Source organism: Hyla sarda, chromosome 3 (genome assembly GCF_029499605.1).
Source record: "Hyla sarda isolate aHylSar1 chromosome 3, aHylSar1.hap1, whole genome shotgun sequence".
Lineage (NCBI taxonomy): Eukaryota > Metazoa > Chordata > Amphibia > Anura > Hylidae > Hyla > Hyla sarda.
The window spans coordinates 346,641,408-346,663,094 of record NC_079191.1 but is presented as its reverse complement, the minus strand read 5'-3'; the positions used below and the strand labels follow the sequence as shown (position 1 = coordinate 346,663,094).

At 42.8% G+C, this 21,687-nt stretch overlaps 1 protein-coding gene across 5 annotated transcripts in view; it reads left to right on the top strand.

Moving 5' to 3' along the window:
• Positions 1-21,687, top strand: part of FEZ2 (fasciculation and elongation protein zeta 2) — a 91,449-nt gene that overhangs the window by 30,461 nt on the left and 39,301 nt on the right. For all 5 annotated transcript variants that reach the window (XR_008891500.1, XR_008891499.1, XM_056567500.1 and 2 more), the window contains exon 2: positions 3,130-3,238. Coding sequence is in view for 3 of the 5 variants with exons in the window: in XM_056567500.1 (XP_056423475.1) it covers positions 3,130-3,238 (109 nt within the window). In the remaining 2 variants the exon portion in view is untranslated. The remainder of the gene's footprint in view (positions 1-3,129; positions 3,239-21,687) is intronic.

Genomic DNA, 21,687 nt, shown 5'->3' with positions numbered 1-21,687 from the left:
AATAGCTTTATTATGCTGATGGTTAGTCAGGCAGGAAATATATTCTGTACGAACCAAATACATCTGCAACACAGAATTTGTGCTTACATCAGTGTGAATAGTCTTTAGCGTCCTGTTATTCTAGCCCCACATTTCCATAAGCAGCATTTCATCTTCATATTTACATCCTAATTTTTTTGCTGAAAATTTGCTGCCTTTAAAATTTTCCACCCGTTTAAGTCAATGGGCTGCAAAATCTGCTGTAGCAAAAATCAGGACTTGTAAACTGACCCTTGGGGCTCATTCACACAAGCGAATTTCATGAGATTGCAACGTGCTTCTTGCTGCGATCTTGAATGGGGGCTGGCTCTCCGCTGCAGATTTTCAGCAGCAAAGAATCCACCGCAGACCCCATTGAAGTCAATAGGGTCTGCGTTGGACTTTCTGTAGTGAAAATGCCGCTGTCACAGAGCGCCCGACCCCATTCAAACTCACAGCAGGAAACTCACTGCGATCTCGCAATAAACTTCACTTATGCGAACAAGCCCTTAGGGCAGTGTTTTCCAACCAGGGTGCCTCCAGATGTTGCAAAACTACGACTCCCAGCATGCCTGGACAGTCGAAGGCTGTCCAGGCATGCTGGGAGTTGTAGTTTTGCAACATCTGGAGGCACCCTGGTTGGGAAACACTGCCTTAGGGTATGTTTTACATGTGCAGGATTTGCTGCAGATTTTCTGCAACAGATTTCATGATTTTGAATCAATACAAGTTTGTTGAACACCGTGTACAGCAGCAGATTTTGTATGTGTAAACCTACCCCCAAGGCTTACATTTATGCAGGCGGGTGTCCTGCTGCAGGTTTGAGCCACTGCGGGTGTCCTGTGGCAGATTACTTTGACCTCAATGGGGTCTGTCGCAGATTGTCAGCTACGGAAAAACTGCCACAGAACACCTGCATCTGCCCAAACCCTCAGAAGGAAACACACTCTTGCCCCCCTGTGTTAACGTACCCTTAAACTCAATTCAGTGCATTCTATTCTGAGTAGGACATATGGTAATGTACATCCTGATCTTCCTGGTTCATAAACAGCTTGCCAAATCAAGGAGAGCCATAGGAACAGGCTAGCATGTTCAGGATTACTCTGTATAGCACTTTGGGTTTGTAGATCTTTTACAGGCGATGGGAAGCAGTGTAGGCCCGGGAATGACAGCCAATGTTATTATGTCAGCGGAAAATGCATGGTCAGAAAAATAACACACAGGACACAATCCTGGACTGTCTATTAAAACCATTCCACTTTATCAGCCCTCTTTTTCCAACAGCAGTGTTCTCCAAACTGCGGACCTCCAGATGCTGCAAAACTACAACTCCCAGCATGCCCAGACAGCCGTTGACTCTCTGGGCATTCTGGCAGTTGTAGTTTTGCAACAGCTGGAGGTCCTTAGTTTGGAGACCTCAGCTCTAACATATCAAGCAGCAATTACATATAGATTGTTAACGGCACATATGGTGCCAACTATTCCTGTTCTTAGCATTACTGGGGTCCCATTAATTGAACCCCAACCAGTCAAACCTATGTATAGTGATACAAATGTCCTTAAAGGGAAACTGCCAACCAATTTACCCCCGCTAAACCCAATACACAGGGTTATAATGCTGGTGAACCAGATTAAAATGTAGTATAAATTACCCGGATGCCGAGATGGACCTGTTTTTATCGGGTATTGCTAATAAGTATCTGCAGTGTTTTTTTACTTTTTGGTCTCTGGTTCTTTTAGGGCTGAACTTGATATTCTGTATTACTTAGTACAGTGATCCCTCAACTTACAATGGCCTCAACATACAATAGTTTCAACATACAATGGTCTTTTCTGGACCATTGTAAGTTGAAACCAGACTCAACATACAATGTACGGACAATCCAGATCTGTGAATCAGAATGGGTATTCGCTGGTAAAACTCCTGTATTACTGAAGCATATGCACTGAATGGTGTCTGGTAGCGCCCCCTACAGTACAGGGGGGTATTACATGTTCTGTGCTACTCTTTGGACACCAGGGGGGAGATTTATCAAAACCTGTGCAGAGGAAAACTTGCCCAGTTGCCCATAGCAACCAATCAGATCGCTTCTTTCATTTTGCAGAGGTCTTGTTAAAAATGAAAGAAGCGAGCTGATTGGTTGCTATGGGCAACAGGGCAAATTTTCCTCTGCACAGGTTTTGATAAATCTCCCCCCAGGTGAGGGTGGCTCCATGTTACTTTTTTAGGACATTGCATGTACAGGACCCCGAAGAAGCTCCTGTCCTCTACATAGACCAGTGCTTCCCAAGCAGGGTGCCCCCAGCTGTTGCAAAACTACAACTCCCAGCATGCCCGGACAGCCTTTGGCTGTCCGGGCATGCTGGGAGTTGTAGTTTTGCAACAGCTGGAGGCTCCCTGCTTGGGAAACACTGACATAGACAGTGATTTACAGCTCCCAGCAGATCTTTCTTACTTTTATATGTAAGGATTTGCTTTATCTTTATATTAGTTATCTACTTATTTTTCTTAAATCCTGACTTTTTCCTATTTTTGGATGACATTTTGGTGCCTTTAGAACCAATTACCAGGTTTCCATAGAGTTCTGGTCTCAACATACAATGGTTTCAACATACAATGGCCGTCCCAGAACCGATTAATATTGTAACTTGAGGGACCACTGTAAACTAAATGCCGGGCTCTGTTACCTTGTTACATTGAACACTATTGGAAGGAAGGAGCAAGAAGAGACCTGGGCTGCCATTGAGCTCATGGACTACGGTTATGACACGGCTCATAATCTCCACTTGCCTTTTTGATGGGGACAACATGTACGGTACCTGAAAATGGGGGAACATCTGTATATAAATAATTGTGGATGACATGCATTGTGTGTGTGGACATCTTGTGCCAGTACTTAGGGTGGAATGTAAACTGGTGAAACAAGAAGTGCTTCTGTCATCTGCACGGGAACAAAAGCTCCATATTGTCAGCCCTGGAATTACAGTGGGTTTGACCCAAAAATGAAATGTTAAAAAAATGCATATAAATGACACTGCGCTGCAGAGTCTGGACTGTGATGGTTCTTCGGCATTTTGTGTAGTACATACAGTATTTTCTTTTTATTGTAGAATTTGGAATGCTTTAACGGACAACTATGGCAACGTAATGGCGGTGGATTGGAAGACGTCTCACACCAGAGCCTTGCACTTGCCTACGCTTAACCTTTTGGAAAAAGCAGTAAGTACTTTTATGGATGGAAATCCGTGTTTTGACTTTAATATCAATGAGAACTAAAGTATATTGTTAAACAACGCTGTGCGGGTTTAAAATATCTGGTTATATGACAATGTCTGATTTCTGCTGTATAATGCGGGGATACATTGAACCTTTCACATATGAGCCTGCTCTTTATAGGAAGAGAAGATATTAGAACTGATTTTTTTCCCCCCTAATATTTTAGTTACAACTTAAGCAGATAGAAACAGAGCCGGAATGGCCATCGGGCACACCAGGCAAATTCCAGGTGGGCCGGGCCATCAGTCTTCTATGAACACCCAGGAGCCATGGACCACTGCACTTTGTCACTGCTTTTAGAGCCACTGCTGCCACTTAAAAAGCCGTGTGGCCATGCCCAAGGAAGGCTCTTGGCTTTAACAGTTGGCTTTTACCCTGAGGTGTAAGGGTGGGTTCACACTACGTTTTCTCCCATACGGGAGCGCATACGGCAGAGGGGAGCTAAAACCTTGCGCTCCCGTATGCCTTCGTATGCGCTCCCGTGTGTCATTCATTTCAATGAGCCGGCCGGAGTGAAACGTTCGGTCGGCTCATTTTTGCGCCGTATGCGCTTTTACGACCGGATCTCAAACCGTGGTTGACCACAGTTTTAGGTCCGGGGGAAAAGCGCATACGGCGCAAAAATGAGCCGACCGAACGTTTCACTCCGGCCGGCTCATTGAAATGAATGACACACGGGAGCGCATACGAAGGCATACGGGAGCGCAAGGTTTTAGCTCCCCTCTGCCGTATGCGCTGCCGTATGGGAGAAAACGTAGTGTGAACCCAGCCTAACTCGGGATCTCAGTCCAGAGCACTACTCACTATTCTGCCGGTGGGGTCACTGGGGGGAGATTTAAAGAAAGCCTGTGCAGAGTATAAGTTGACCAGTTTCCCATAGCAACCAATCAGAGGTTTCTTCTTTTAGAGGCCTTATTAAAATTAAAAGAATTCTGATTGGTTGCTATGGGTAACTGGTCAACTTTTCCTCTGCACAGGTTTTGATGAAGGTCCTCCACTATGTACAAACATCACCTATCCTGTACTGATCCTGAGTTACATCCTGTATTATACTCCAGAGCTGTACTCGCTGAGGGAGATTTATCAAAACCTGTCAGGGGAAAAAGTTGTCCATATCAACTAATCAGCTCCCATTTTTCATTTTTAACAAGGTCTCTGCAAAATGAAAGAAGTGACCTGATTGGTTACTATGGGAAACTGGGCAACTATTCCTCTGCACAGGTTTTAATAAATCTCCCCCACTGTGTCCATACATTACATTACTTATCCTGAATTATATCCTGTACTAACTGAGTACCCGGCACTGCCTGGGTTTTCCTACTTTATCCTTGTGGGGGAAAAGCAAAAAAGGAGGAAGCTTTTGTCCTCATATCCCATCCTTAAATCCTGACCTCATATATCCCGACCCCAAACTGCCTCTTCATATTCTGACCTCATATCCTGTCCTCATATTTTCTTCCCATGTCCCAACCCCATTTCTAATCCTCATATCCCGTCCTCAGGTGGGGCTGCGTTGTGGTAAAGATATTGTAAGCTAAAAATAAAAGGGGTGTGGCTTAAAAGGTGGTCGTGTCTTTGTGAGATGGGGTGTGGCTTACCATGAGAGGCAGAGTGGAACTTGTGGAGTAAGGCACCAGAAGTCCTATATACTAGCATGGGACTTGAAACAAAAAACCCATCCTTCACATATGGGGGCAGGTTAGAGCTTTACTTAACTATTTTATATATTTTTATTTGACATATAAGTAACATGTGACCAAGTATTATCGAAATATCACCAGCTGTTTGGAAATTATGTAGTAACATAAATTTCCCATAGACTTGTATGGGACTAAAAACCCTGACCCTGGCAAATGGGGGTGGGTAAGGGTTAAATCCCCTATCCTATGTTGGTTGTTGACATATAAGTAACGTGTGCCAAGTTTCATGTTAATATCTTTAGCCGCTTGGACGTGATGCTGGAACATACACACATACATACACACACATATATACACACACACACACACGTTGAGTTTTATATACATACTAGCTGAGTACCTGGCGTTGCCCAGGTTTTCCTTCCTAATCCTTGTTGTGGAGAATAAATCAACAGAGGAAGCTTTTGACCTCATATATTGTTGTCCTAGCCCGACCTCCTATAATATGTGTACCAGGTATTGAAATATCTCCAGCCGTACGGAAGTTATGTGGGAACATACATTTCCCATTGATTTGCATGGGACTTTAAACGAAAACCCAGACCTCACAAATGGGGGTAGTTAAGGGTTAAATTAACTATCCTATATTTTAAGTGAACATATAAGTAACATGTGACCAAGTATTATCGAAATATCTGCAGTCTTTTGGAAGTTATGTGGGAACATATATTTCCCATAGACTTGTATGGGACTTTAAACAAAAACCCCAACCCTGGCAAATGGGGGCGAGTAAGGGTTAAATCACCTATCCTATGTTTGTTGGTGACATATAAGTAACATGTGTGCCAAGTTTCATGTTAATATCTTTAGCCATTTGGATGTGATGCTGGAACATACACACATACATACACACACATTGGGGGAGATTTATCAAAACCTGTCCAGAGGAAACGTTGCCCGTAGCAACCAATCAGATCGCTTCTTTCATTTTTAACAAGTCCTCTGCAAAATGAAAGAAGCGATATGATTGGTTGCTATGGGCAACTGGTCAACTTTTCCTTTTGCACAGGTTTTGATAAATCTCCCCCATTGAGTTTTATATAGATAGATTATACTCCAGAGCTGTATCTACTATTCTGCTGGTGAGGTCACTGTGTACATACATTACATTACTTATCCTGTACTGATCCTGATTTACATCCTGTGTATTATACTCCAGAGCTGTACTCACTGGTAGGCTTACTTTGTATATACAGTCATTGCCGTAAATGTTGGCACCCCTGAAATTTTTCAAGAAAATGAAGTATTTCTCACAGAAGAAGATTGCAGTAACACGTTTTGCTATACACATGTTTATTCCCTTTGTGTGTATTGGAACCATACCAAAAAAGGGAGGAAAAAAAGCAAATTGGACATAATGTCACACTAAACTTAAAATTGTGGAAAAATAAGATTGTTTCAAGCATTTGATGCTCCTTTAAACTCACCTGGGGCAAGTAACAGATGTGGGCAATATAAAAAAAATTTCACAACCGAAAGCAGATAAAAAGGAGAGAAGTTCACTTATTCTTTGCATTTGTGTGTCTGTGTTTGCAAGACGAAGTATGGACAACAGAAAGAGAAGTGAATTGTCTGAGGACTTCAGAATCAAAATTGTGGAAAAATATCAACAATCTCAAGGTTACAAGTCCATTTCCAGAGATCTAGATTTGCCTTTGTCCACAGTGCACAACATTATCAAGGAGTTTGCAACCCATGGCACTGTAGCTAATCTCCCTGGGCATGGACGGAAGAGAAAATTCATGAAAGGTGTCAACGCAGGATAGTCTGGGTGGTGGATAAGCAGCCCCAAACAAGTTCCAAAGATATTCCAGCTGCTCTGCAGGCTCAGGGAGCATCAGTGTCAGTGTGTACTATCCGTCTATATTTAAACAAAATGAAACACTATGGCAGGAGACCCAGGAGGACCCACCGCTGACACAGAGACATAAAAAAGCAAGACCTCATTTTGCCAAAATGAACTTGAGTAAGCCAAAATCCTTCTGGGAAAACGTCTTGTGGACAGATGAGACCAAGATAGAGCTTTTTGGTAAAGCACATCATTCTACTGTTTACTGAAAATGGAATGAGGCCCACAAACACAGTGCCTACAGTGAAATATGGTGGAGGTTCAATGATGTTTTGGGGTTGTTTTGCTTCCTCTGGCCCTTGAATGTGCGCAAGGTATCATGAAAACTGAGGATTACTAATGGATTTTGGGTCGCACTGTACAGCCCAGTGTCAGAAAGCTGGGTGAGTTCTGAAGTGGCCAGTAATGAGTCTAGATCTAAATCCCATTGAACACCTGTGGGGAGATGTTAAAATTGCTGTTAGGAAAAGGCGCCCTTCCAATAAGAGAGACCTGGAGCAGTTTGCAAAGCAAGAGTGGTCCAACATTCCGGCTGAGAGGTGTAAGAAGCTTATTGATGGTTATAGGAAGCCACTGATTTCAGTTATTTTTTTCTAAAGGTTGTGCAACCAGATATTAAGTTAAAGGGGTACTCCACCCCTACACATCTTATCCCCTATCCAAAGGATAGGGGATAAGATGTCTGATTGCGGGGGTCCCACCACTGGGGACCCCCGCAATATAGCAGGCGGCACCCACCTCTTACTGCTCCGGAAGTGCTGGAGGGTAGGGATGTTAGAAAAAAATCGATTTGCGCGATTATCGCGATTTTTCATTTGGCGGTACTAAATCGATTCAAAATATTTTTGAATCGATCCCTTTAGGGATGTGGAATTTTTATCTCCTGATGCCCGGAACAGCATGAGATACAAATTCCACATTTGTGGAGCCGGGCAGGTGAATTTTTCCGGCTCGTGCAAGCAAGGCCGGACCTGACGAGCACGGCATCTCTCTGGGTGTACTCTGCGGCCCCCGGCTGATTTCAGTAGCTGGGGGCCACAGATACATCACCGCCGCTAATAGCCCAGCAGTCTGTATGGAGCGGGCTCCGGACTCCTGCCCGCTCCATAATCTGCAGCCCCCGGCTGTTTTCAGTAGCCGGGGGCCGCCGCTAATAGCCAGCATGTGGCGATCGCCGCGGCTGGCTATTAACCCTTTAGATCACCGCTGTCAAAGCTGGCAGCGGCGTCTAAAGGGATCTGTGAACGCTCCCTGGTGGGCTAGTGGGGTGGATCGCCCCCCCCAATCAGTGCGATCGCGGGCGGGCGATCCACCGTGTAGGTAGCCGGAGAGGCTTACCTCTGCTTCCTGCTGTCCCGTGGCTCTCATTGATAGAGCCTAGTCAAGCCAGGCTCTATCAATGGATCACAGATCAATGGAGTTCAATAGAACTCTATTCATATGTCTGAGGAATCTAATGATTCCTCCTAAAAGTCTAGTGTAAAAGACATTGTTTTTGAGACAGAATCGGGATATATCGCGATGTATTGTCACCTAGACGGTATGGCGATATATCAGGATTTATTGAATCGCCACTCTGGTATTGCGATTCGAATCGTATCGCCAAATTCTTGGTGATTCACACCCCTACTGGAGGGTCTGGCTCCCGACCATGAGAATGGAAGATTGTGACGTCACGACTCCACCCCCGTGTGACGTCGCGTCCCGCCCCCTCAATGCAAGTCTATGGGAGGAAGCGTGACGGCTGTCACGCCCCTCCTATAGACTTGCATTGAGGGGGCGTGACATCACACGGGGGCGGAGTCGTGGCGTCGCGATCTTCTGTTCCCGTGGTCGGGAGCCAGACCCTCCAGCGCTTCTGGAGCAGTAACAGGTGGGTGCCGCCTGCTATATTGCGGGGGTCCCCAGTGGTGGGACCCCCGCGATCAGACATCTTATCCCCTATCTTTTCGATAGGGGATAAGATGTCTAAGGGTGGAGTACCCCTTTAAGGGTGACAATAATTTTGTCCAGCTCATTTTTGGAGTTTGGTGTGACATTATGTCCAATTTGCTTTTTTTTTTCCTGTGTGTAAAGCAAAACATGTGTTACTGCAATCCTTTTCTGAGAGAAATACTTCATTTTCTTGAGTGCCAACATTTATAGCCATGACTGTACATTACTTATTCTGTATCCTGTACTGAGTTACATCCTCTATTATACTTCAATAGAAGAAATTACAGTGACTAACATGCTAAATATAACAGACCATGTGAAATCGGTATATTCGTCATTTATTTAAAATTTGGTTTAAAAATAAAAATAGGCTGCTTAGTCTAAAATGCCAGGGCCGATTTTTGGTCTCATTGGTACCCTGGTTAGATAGAACATTTGTTACTATACTATAGAACAGTTGTTCACTATGCAGTATTACAGATCGGTTCACAATGTATGGGTTGGCATGTTGCGGAAATTCCGATTTGTGTCGGCAGAAAGAATGAACCTGTCCATTCTTTCTGTGGAATCCTCACGGAATGCGTAGCCATCTGAGATGCAGTCTGCAGAATGTCCGCATAGAGATTTTCCGTGCGGACATTCCGGACGTGTAAACATAGCCTTCCGGAGATACATTTTCGTTAACTGGTATTTAAACCGGGTTTAATTAGAAACACTCTCTTAGGCTATGTTCACATGCTGTATTTTTCGATTAATTTCTACAGGGGCCGGAGCATCGTGACGTCACGGCTCCGCCTCTCATGATGTCACAGCCTGCCCCCTTAATGCAAGTCTATGGGAGGGGCATGACGGCCGCCACGCCCCCTCCCATAGACATGTTTTAAGGGGGAAGGCCGTGATGTCACGAGGGGCGGAGCCCTGATGTCACGATGCTCCGGCCCCTGGAGGTACGCATAGAGCGAGTTTGCTCTGTGCAGTAATGACAGCGGGGTGCTGCAGCCGAGATCACAGGGGTCCCCAGTGGCGGGACCAACGCGATCAGACATCTTATACCCTATCCTTTTTTAAAAGCATATACAAAACATGGTGGAGGAATGTAATTAGCTAGTCCTGTAATTTGGCATTAGTGGTTGGTTGTTGCATGGGCTATTGATGCTCATTCCATTACACATTTATCCAGTATGAAAATATTGTATGCACCTGTATTATGCTTTATTGACTTTTATGTCCATCCTCTACACTAGTGTGTGTGTGTGTGTGTATATATATGTATGTTATTTTTTCCACACACGTTTCATATGTATTTTTTTTGCCGATGTCCGATTCCCGGAACCCTCCCATTAGGTCATTCATACGTACTAGGGGGCTGTAGAGTAGGATTACATTCCTCCACCATGTTTTGTATATGCTTTTAAGTGGTTTTAAATGTTAGTGCTGTAATGGTGTTTATAATAAAGATTGCATTTTTATTTGACTATTTGTGGTGTGCATCATTATATAGTGGCTAGCTTTTTCTTTTCTCTATTGATCATTTACACAGGTTATAACTACGGAACAAACATACCCCAGAGTTTCAAAAACTCCAGACACCACTTTTGAAAATCTTGCGCAAAAAGCACTGTTGGTGGTGCTAGTAAAACTGCACTAAATACACAAGTCTTTGAATTTGTCCCTCCCTATTGGGGAGATTTATCAAAACCTGCCCAGAGGAAAAGCTGCCCAGTTGTCCATAGCAACCAATCAGATTGCTTCTTTCATTTTGCAGAGGCCTTGTTAAAGGGGTACTCCGGTGAAAACCTTTTTTCTTTTTAAATCAACTGGCTTCGGAAAGTTAAACAGATTTTTACATTACTTCTATTAAAAAAAAATCTTAATCCTTCCTGTACTTATTAGCTGCTGAATACTACAGAGGAAATTATTTTCTTTTTGGAATGCTCTCTGATGACATCATGAGCACAGTGCTCTCTGCTGACGTTATTATAATAATAATAATAAAAAGTCTTTATTTATTGTTGTCCTTAGTGGGATTTGAACCCAAGGCCCCAGCACTGCAAGGCAGCAGTGCTAACCACTGAGCCACCATGCTGCCCTTAGCATACATCTGCTATGCACGGTTGCTAAAATGGACAGAGATGTCAGCAGAGAGCACTGTGCTCGTGATGTCATCAGTGTTCCAAAAAGAAAGGAATTTCCTCTGTAGCATTCAGAAGCTAATAAGTACTGGAAGGATTAAGATTTTTTTAATAGAAGTAATTTACAAATATGTTTAACTTTCTGGCCCCAGTTGATTTAGAAGAAGAAAAGGTTTTCTCCGGAATACCCCTTTAAAAATTAAAGAAGCGATCTGATTGGTTGCTTTGGCTGGGCAACTTTCCCTTGCACAGGCTTTGGTAAATCTCCCCCCTATGTGTTCAGTTTTGTCTTTGATCGATAACGTTCTCTAAATGTCATCAGTGGAGTATTGGGATGCGGTGGAATATTGAAGCCTTATATGGCGATAGAATTACATTCTATAATTTGCAGTGTGATTTAATGAGCATTCAGTATCTAGGACATTTTGACCTTTTGAGAAGAAGCCATCCGTGAAAATGAGATGTGTGACCTATCTACTTCTCAGTTAAGAGCTTAATCTGAGTTCAGGGTGGTCACACTCCCCCCAGTATGGAAAATGGGTAGTGGAGGTTGAGGAGGAGACATGTGGCGGTGTCACCTTGATGGCTATGCACACAGAGATTTATCCACAGCATTATGTCCCTTACTGATAAGAGAACTAGGATATATAAAGGAAGGGTTGTGATAAAGCAGTGTTTCCCAACCAGGGTGCCTCCAGCTGTTGCAAAACCACAACTCCCAGCATGCCCGGAGTTGTATTTTTCCAACAGCTGGAGGCACCCTGGTTGGGAAACACTGTGATAGGGTCTCAATCTGAACTCAGTCTTATGGTATGATTCACACATGGCAATTTTGCAGGAGTTTTAGATTATTACTGCAAGCCGAATTTACATAAATAGGGCAGACAGCGAGCTTTCTGCAAAAAGTCTGCTACATGTAAATAATCCCTGTAGGTATAAATCTGTGTTTCCTAACCAGGATGTCTCCAGCTGTTGCAAACTTACAACCTAGCATGCTGGGAGTTGTAGTTTTGCAACAGCTGTAGGCGCCCTGGTTGGGAATCACTGGTGTAAATGGTAGTACAACCTGAATCCGACACCTGCCGATAATATTTTTAGGTTAGTTTGGGTATCTAACCTTGGGGACCCATCAAGGCCAAGGTGCAATTGATGTAGAACACCACATTTGTGCCTTTTTAATACATTGGATATCCATGTTAACTCTTAAATGGAATGACCTACTGTTAAAAAGGGATTTGGTCAGCTAAATTTGTCCATTGGATAGCTGCTGGGGTATAAAGGCAAACTGTAACTCTTTTGGAACGTATAAAAATCTCCTTACTCACCCTTCGCCTCTTAGCCCCTCTAAGACTGACTTACAGAGCCCTGTATATCAATTAATGGGGTACTCCACTGGAAAACTTTAAATTTTTTACTTAACTGGTGCCAGAAAGTTAAACAGATTTGTAAATGACTTCTATTAAAAAAAAATCTTAATCTTTCCAGTACTTATCAGCTGCTGTGTGATCCACAGGAAGTTCTTTTCTTTTTGAATTTCCTTTCTGCCTGACCACAGTGCTCTCTGCATTCTGTGTCAGGAACTGTCCAGAGTAGGAGAAAATCCCTATAGAAAACTTATCCTGCTCTGGACAGTTCCTGACATGGACAGAGGTGTCAGCAGAGAGCACTGTGGTCAGACAGAAAGGAAATTCAAAAAGAATAAGAACTTCCTGTGGAGCATATAGCAGCTAAGTACTGGAAGGATTAAGATTATTTTTTTTTTTTATTAGCGGTAATTTACAAATAAATAAAAAAAATTTCCAGTGAAGTACCCCTTTAAAGGAGTAGTCCGGCACGCACTTTTTTCATTTTATCCCGTCCGGGCTGCAAAATAAAAGAAAACACACTTTCTCTTACCTGCCAATGAGCCCCCGGAGCTCCAGTACACTCCGGTACAGGTGTTCGGTCCCCGGGCTGTATTCTTCTTACTTCCTGTTAGCCCGGCACGTCACACGGAGCTTCAGCCTATCACCGGCCGCAGCGATGTCCCGCCTCAGCCAGTGATAGGCTGAAGCTCCGTGTGACGTGCCGGGCTAACAGGAAGTAAGCCCGGGGACCGAACCCCTGTACCGGAGTGTACCGGAGCTCCGGGGGCTCGTTGGCAGGTAAGAGAAAGTTTGTTTTCTTTTATTTTGCAGCCCGGACGGGATAAAATGAAAAAAGTGCGCACCGGAGTACTCCTTTTAAGGAGGGACTGAGAGGTGAGGGAAAGCAAGAATTCAACTCGGCCCTTGACACTTGGGAAGAAAAAAAGGTAGTTTTAAAAATTAGTATATCAAAGCAAACTGTACAACTCTGACTGAATGGACACAATTTTTCATACAAATTGAGTTCTATCTTTAAAAGCACCCGGTATCCTTGAGCCATAGATAGCACTCAGTGCTTTAGAATGGGCAAGTAGATACTGGTACAAGTGTGTGTGTGTGTGTGTGTGTGTGTGTTTATAAGGAAGATGCATTGTTCTTTATGTAGCCTTTGTTACCTCCGCTACTCCTGAGGCTTCTCATTAGGAATCTCTGGAAGGACAGACGTCCACTTGAATCCGTCAAAGGGAACCGATGCATGAGTAGCCGGCTGTAAGAATAGTCAGATGGGCTGCACAGCGGTTTGCGTAGCGGTCTTATATCTCTGGTTACATATTCAGGTCTGTTACCTGTGAGGGCTTTTTGGTACAGTACGTTGTAGATCAATACTAGATAATTCATAAAAGGAATCTGTTCATTGATGCAAAGTTGAAGAACTTGAAAATGCTTGATGCTAACATTCAGGGTCCCTTGACCATGTAACTCCTTAGGCAGTATGCACACAGCGTATTCTTCATATGTTTCTACATTGATACCTGTGAAAAACAAAATAGTTTTAAATAAAATCTGTATCACAGCAAATAAGTGACAGGTGACTAAAATGTTTAGACTTTTATACAGTATGTCTGTACTGTATAACTGACGGCATTGTGAGGCAACAAGTAGTTAAACACACTGTCCTAATCCACAGAAAATACCAACCTGCCTTTAAAGGGTCAGGCCCTTATATACCCATATTAACCAATCAGATTGCTTCTTTCATATTTATTTATTGATTATGCAATATAAAAGAAGCAATCTGCACCACTCTTCTACACAAGTACATCTCCACCATTGTTGTTGTTGGGACCTTTTTAGAAACTGATTCTGAGAATGTAGGGGCTGTAGCGCTGTGGTCCCTATCAGTTTAGGTGTGCAAGAGTGTTAGACTGGGCTCAGACTGAGGAGTTTCCGAGCATTATTCCACTTCCACTAAACAGTCCACACTACTAGAATTTCACTGCCGAAAGAACGATCTCTGTCATTCTTTTAGCAGAATCCACACTGAATACATTCCGGTCTCTGGGGATGGTAATGTCCGCATTGCCCTAGTGCCAACTGAATCGGGGCGCCCTCAAATTCTCCGGCCGGAATATTTTCGGCCTGGAAATGCTCAATGTGAACTCAACCTTACTGTGCTGGGAGTTACTTTGCTGCTTTCTCCCATTAGTCAGATCTCCACCTATGAGAGTGATAGCACGTTCTAGCGACATGCCATCAGTTTACCACATGGGAATAACCATTTGAAAGTGTCCCATCTTTCCTGATGACATTCCAAACCTGCCAATCCAATCACTGAGGCTGCAGGGAGTTTGGAGCATCAGAGTGGCACTGGACAGGGTGAGGTGAGTACGGTGTACTTTATTTCTTTACAGCCCTAGCAGGCAACAATAATCCTCTCCCTGGTGCTGGGGGTCCATGCGTCACAGTGCAGCTCAGCAAATCGCAGGCCCCAGTGCTGTCCCACCATAGCCTTTGGCTGAGCAGCAATTGCTATTGTTTTTGGGCCTCAGCACCAGAGGCACCAATGGATTGTGTTAATTATAGGTTGTGTGTGTGTGTGTGTGTGTGTTGTTTTTTTTTTTTTTTTAATAAAAAGAATAATAAAAAAAATATATATAATATATATATGCAAATCAAAAAATGTTGCAGTATCTTGTAATACCTTTTTTATTGGACTAACAGAATTTTGTAGAGAAGCTTTCGGGATTCCTCCCTTTATCAAGTCCAGAGCAAATCTAAGCTCACAAGTAGAAGAAACAGGTTACATCTCACAAATATGCAGGGGTTAAGATAATAGATGTGGAGAATTCACATTAAGATGGGCCATAAATTGTCCTGCTATAGGAATATAGACTAAATAGATAAGGATGGGAAAAAAGTGGGAGGAAGGGAGGAGGGAGAAGGGGAGAGACTGTAATTAAAGAAGATATCCCATGCAGCAAAGAAAAAAAAAATGCCAAGCCATTCCATAGTATATTCACCTACCACCTCTCTGACATGTTTGTGATTTTTTTTTCCGCCCCCCATTCACCAGCTATTCAGCTCATAAATTGCAGTTACTTCCTGGTTATGGTGGCTATGCCTGTGATCTCAAAGACTACATTTCCCTGCATGCACTGCTCACATTTCCTGCTCTCAGCTGCCTGAGCAGAGAACTTGTTACCTCCCCTAACTTATGTTAGCCACTCCCACATAACACTGAGCTCCAATCATAGCCCTATACAGCAGGGTGGCCACGAGGAAACAAAATGTAATCTCAGTGCTCAGAGAGAGGGACCCTGGAGTGGAAGCTGCAGTTTTACACTGTAAAATCACTCCCTCCCCCTCCTCCTCTCAATGAAATAGCTTTACAGTGGCACAATCACCTCCCCCCTCCTCTGCCCTGCACTCCTCTCTCCCCAGTGCTCAGTGTGACAATTCTACTCTCCCTCCCCTCCATTCTCAGTGTGACAGCCCTATGCTGGCAGCTCCCTCCCCTCCCCCTCTCCTCCGTTCTCAGTGTAAAAACATTACCAAGGAGAGGGGAGAGAACTATGATCTGAATCAGCCGACATATAGGCAGTGCTGCTCAGCCAATCACTGCAGAACAGAGGGAGGACAGTGTGAATATTCATCAGATGGGAGGGGCTAAGGCCGAGCACAGGGAGCTCTCTGCAGCACAGGGGTTTTCTGGGTAATTGTCACGTCACGGCCCCTGGATGCTGCTGATAACAGCCTGAATAGGGGGTCGGAAGTCATGAAAACCTGGAACAGCTGAATTTCCTGTCAGACAGAAGAATGCGGATAAAGCTGGTTTCTAAGCAGCATTGGTAATGGAAGTGATTTACAAACCTGTATAACTTTACCTTCTGCACTAAAAGCTGAACAATTGTTTACTGTGAGACTTCTCCTTTAAGCAGAACAAAATGAGAGGCAAAACAGAATCCAGTATAGTGCAGGTTATAAGAGAATCCAGTATAGTGCAGGTTATAAGAGAATCCAGTATAGTGCAGGTTATAAGAGAATCCAGTATAGTGCAGGTTATAAGAGAATCCAGTATAGTGCAGGTTATAAGAGAATCCAGTATAGTGCAGGTTATAAGAGAATCCAGTATAGTGCAGGTTATAAGAGAATCCAGTATAGTGCAGGTTATAAGAGAATCCAGTATAGTGCAGGTTATAAGAGAATCCAGTATAGTGCAGGTTATAAGAGAATCCAGTATAGTGCAGGTTATAAGAGAATCCAGTATAGTGCAGGTTATAAGAGAATCCAGTATAGTGCAGGTTATAAGAGAATCCAGTATAGTGCAGGTTATAAGAGAATCCAGTATAGTGCAGGTTATAAGAGAATCCAGTATAGTGCAGGTTATAAGAGAATCCAGTATAGTGCAGGTTATAAGAGAATCCAGTATAGTGCAGGTTATAAGAGAATCCAGTATAGTGCAGGTTATAAGAGAATCCAGTATAGTGCAGGTTATAAGAGAATCCAGTATAGTGCAGGTTATAAGAGAATCCAGTATAGTGCAGGTTATAAGAGAATCCAGTATAGTGCAGGTTATAAGAGAATCCAGTATAGTGCAGGTTATAAGAGAATCCAGTATAGTGCAGGTTATAAGAGAATCCAGTATAGTGCAGGTTATAAGAGAATCCAGTATAGTGCAGGTTATAAGAGAATCCAGTATAGTGCAGGTTATAAGAGAATCCAGTATAGTGCAGGTTATAAGAGAATCCAGTATAGTGCAGGTTATAAGAGAATCCAGTATAGTGCAGGTTATAAGAGAATCCAGTATAGTGCAGGTTATAAGAGAATCCAGTATAGTGCAGGTTATAAGAGAATCCAGTATAGTGCAGGTTATAAGAGAATCCAGTATAGTGCAGGTTATAAGAGAATCCAGTATAGTGCAGGTTATAAGAGAATCCAGTATAGTGCAGGTTATAAGAGAATCCAGTATAGTGCAGGTTATAAGAGAATCCAGTATAGTGCAGGTTATAAGAGAATCCAGTATAGTGCAGGTTATAAGAGAATCCAGTATAGTGCAGGTTATAAGAGAATCCAGTATAGTGCAGGTTATAAGAGAATCCAGTATAGTGCAGGTTATAAGAGAATCCAGTATAGTGCAGGTTATAAGAGAATCCAGTATAGTGCAGGTTATAAGAGAATCCAGTATAGTGCAGGTTATAAGAGAATCCAGTATAGTGCAGGTTATAAGAGAATCCAGTATAGTGCAGGTTATAAGAGAATCCAGTATAGTGCAGGTTATAAGAGAATCCAGTATAGTGCAGGTTATAAGAGAATCCAGTATAGTGCAGGTTATAAGAGAATCCAGTATAGTGCAGGTTATAAGAGAATCCAGTATAGTGCAGGTTATAAGTTTTGATAATGAGCTAAAAAGCTCAAATCCACATTGAGTCCTCTGTTTTTAGAATCAAAAATACAGTATCATTTTAGCTTTAAATGTCTTTCTCTCTTGAGTGTTTTTGAAGTTCCCTCTCAGTATCCTGATTGTAAGGTCATGTATGGAGTGGCCTGTTTTGGTAAAATGGTGTCCAACTGGGGTGCAGTAGTCATTTTCTTTCTGGCGGTTGATGGAATGTCTGTGTAGATTCATCCTTTCCTTGAGTTTCCGGCTAGTTTCACCAATGTAGCATCTCATGTCACATTTGGTGCATTGTATCATGTAGACCACATTTGGGGATGTGCAGGAGTATAGTCCCCTAATGTTATATGTCTTGTTGTTGTGGGTGGTTTCCATCTTGGTGCAGATATATTGGCAGAGTTTACAGCGAGGTTTGGTGCAGGGTTTGGTCCCATTGTCTGTGTCTGTTCTTTCTGTAGGTAATTTTCAGCTGACCAGCTTTTGTTGTAAATTGTGTGGTTGTCTGAAGGCCAAGATGGGAGGTTCAGGGAAGATTTCTTTTAGCATCTCATCTTCCACCAATATTTGCTGCAGGTCCTTGATGATTTTGCGTATTTCTTCAAGGGCCGGATTGTATGTGGCTACCAGTGGTACACGTGGTGATGGTTGTAGCAGGTGTTTCTGTGGTGTTTGAAGGAAAGGGTGTATTTTCCTATTGAAAGTAGAAAACCTATTAAAGCCCTTTGGTAAAAACACCAGCAGCTTCATACAGGACACCACTGACTTTCTTAACAAACTCAGTCAGATTACAAACTTGCCTGACAACTCCATATTAGTAACAATTGATTTAGAATCACTGTACAGCTACATCACACAAAAAGATGGAATTGATGCCAGCTCCCTGTTCCTCATCCCAAACCCACAACCGGAAATACAGCCCTGGAGTTATCGCTAAACTCATAGAATTCATCCTAACACACAACTACTTCAGCTTCAACAGTGACATATCTACAAATGATGGGCACTGCAATGGGGACCAGGATTGCACCACAAAACGCCAACCTATTCATGGCTGACCTTGAACAACGATTTCTAGACACATAACTTCACAAACCCTACAGATACTACTGTTACATCGATGATATTTTCATCATTTAGACAGAAGGAAAAGAAAAACTCAGAAAGTTTCATGATGCCTTTAACACATTCAATCCATCAAACTCAAAATGGACTTCTCTACAGAAAGTGTGAACTTCCTGGACATTACGGTCACAAAAAACAGGAACACACTACAAACGTCTGTATACAGAAAACCCACAGACCGATCCAGCTATCTACATAAATACAGTTTCCATCCTTCACACATAAAGAAAGGAATCGTCTACAGCCAAGCTAACAGGTACCATCTACTCCAACCCTGATGACAGAGACCTGCATCTACAAACGCTGTCTGAGAAATTCAAACAACAAGGATACAAACCAAGGATAATCAATAGGAAAATACACTCCGCCCTTCAAACACCACGGAAACACTTGCTACAGTACAGAGAGATACAACCATCACCACGTGTACCACTGGTAGCCACATACAATCCGGCCCTTGAAGAAATACGCAAAATTATCAAGGACCTGGAGCAGATATTGGCGGAAGATGAGATGCTAAAAGAAATCTTCCCTGAACCTCCCATCTTGGCCTTCAGACAACCACACAATTTAAAAAAAAAGCTGGTCAGCCGAAAATTACCTACAGAAAGAACAGACAATGGGACCAAACCCTGCACCAAACCTCGCTGTAAACTCTGCCATCATATCTGCACCAAGATGAAAACCACCCACAACAACAAGACCTATAACATTAGGGGGCTATACTCCTGCACATCCCCAAATGTGGTCTACATGATACAATGCACCAAGTGTGACATGGGATGCTACATTGGTGAAACTAGGGCTGGGCGGTATACCTGTTCATACCGAATTTTTTGGGCTGCACGATATGAATTTTCCCCCATATCGCAATACCGGTTGGGCCCCTCCCCCTCGGGAATGTATTATCAGCCTAGCGCTGTCCCCACATCGGGGAACTAATCCTATGTTAACCGCCAGCACTGTTCTGCCCCCCCCCCCCCCAAATTAATGATCAGCCCAGCGGGGTACTACTCACATGTCACCCGTAAGCACTGCCCTCCTCCTCTTTGTGGGGGGCTGCCGGCGATGGAACTCACTGTACGCCAATGGTCTCTAACCTGTGGACCTCCAGCTGTTGCAAAACTACAACTCCCAGCATGCCCGGACAGCCATTGGCCGGAAACTCAACGAAAGGATGAATCTACACAGACATTCCATCAACTGTAAGAAAGAAAATGACTACTGCACCCCAGGTAGACACCATTTTACCCAAACAAGCCCCTCGATATATGACCTTACAATCAGGATACTAAGAGGGAACTTCAAAAACACATTTGAAAGTCATTTGAAGATAAAATGATACTGTATTTTTTATTCCAAAAACAGAGGACTCAATGTGGATTTGAGCTTCTTATCTCATTATCAAAACTTCTTATAACCTGTACTAAACTGCTTAATTACCAGTCTCTCCCCTGCTCCCCCCTCCCTCCCCCTTTTTCTCATTCTTATCTATTTAGTCTATGTTCCTATAGCAGGACAATTTATGGCCCATCTTAGCGTGAATTTTCCACATCTATTGTCTTAACCCCTGCATATTTGTGAGATGTAACCTGTGTCTTCTGCTTGTGAGCTTGGATTTGCTTTGGATTTGATAAAGGGAGGAACCCCGAAAGCTTCTCTACAAAATTCTGTTAGTCCAATAAAAAAGGTATTGCAGATTCAAATCAAAAAATGTTGCAGAATCTTGTATCACTGGACTAATACGGCTACTCAAATTTTTAATGCACTGCTATACGATCAATTTAGTAATGATTTTTTAGGATATGTATGATCAGAAAATGACCTAATAAACACTTTTTTAGTTTTACTTTTCATTTATTTTCTTTTTAAATAATCCCCCACCCTTTTCCCTAGTTGTATAAAAAAAGAACTTGAAAGTGTACCTGTCACCCAAAAAAAACTTGTGATATGTCATAGAGACCACTCACTAGAATGAGTGGGGAGAGAGTTGTGCTGCCGGGCACTTGTCCCTGATCTGTGTCTATGTGAAAAAGATTGTCCTATAGACTTATATTATGAGACCGCCTCTGCCTCCTGACAAAAAGCGGGAGAGAATGTACGAGGTGCTAAACATTCCCCGCTTGTTCTCCTCATCAGTCTGGGCCTGAATACTTAGGTGGAGATTTATTATGTGTCTGTGTGCAGCCAATTCACAACCTTTTTAGTGCGGTGTTCTTGGTTTAATGAGCACCAAATTTATTAAAACAGCACAAGGCTTTGATAGATTTTGCACAAATGAAAAATCCCTTCATAATTTGCTGTATGATGTTCTTTTTCAAAGGCAACTCAGAGGTCTTATGAATTTTCATGTGTTTTTATTTTTTTATTTTTGCGCAATATTTTTGCGCCTTTTTTTTAGAAAAAAAAAATAGTTAATAAATCTCGTCCACTGCAAAGTCAAGAATAAAGAACTGAATGTCAGTCACTTTTACCAAAGTTGTCTATTTTGAAATTGCGCAACATTTTTTTTACACAAAATTTGCACCAAATTTCAGCCAATAAAATGTCAGGAAGGCAATGATAAATTTCCCCCTCAAACCCCAACCAATCAAAACTTTTGATAGGACTCTGACATACTAAAACATTGTTTTGGTGCCCATGACCATTAGAATCTTGCAGCATTCACTCTGGCCACTGAGCCTCACAATAAGGCCTGTTCTATAGAGATTACTTTATCATTAGTCATCTTGTTCTCCTCATAGGCAATGACTTTTGTTATAAAGCTTGTAAAAGATAAAGTGGGACCCACCACTGACCATAAGTGATGGGTTCTCATCAGACACCAGTTTCTAACGTCCATGTGACTGTGGTAATATAGTGATAACCTAATCTAAGTGAATTTCCTTTTTATAAGATTTGGCCTCATTTTGG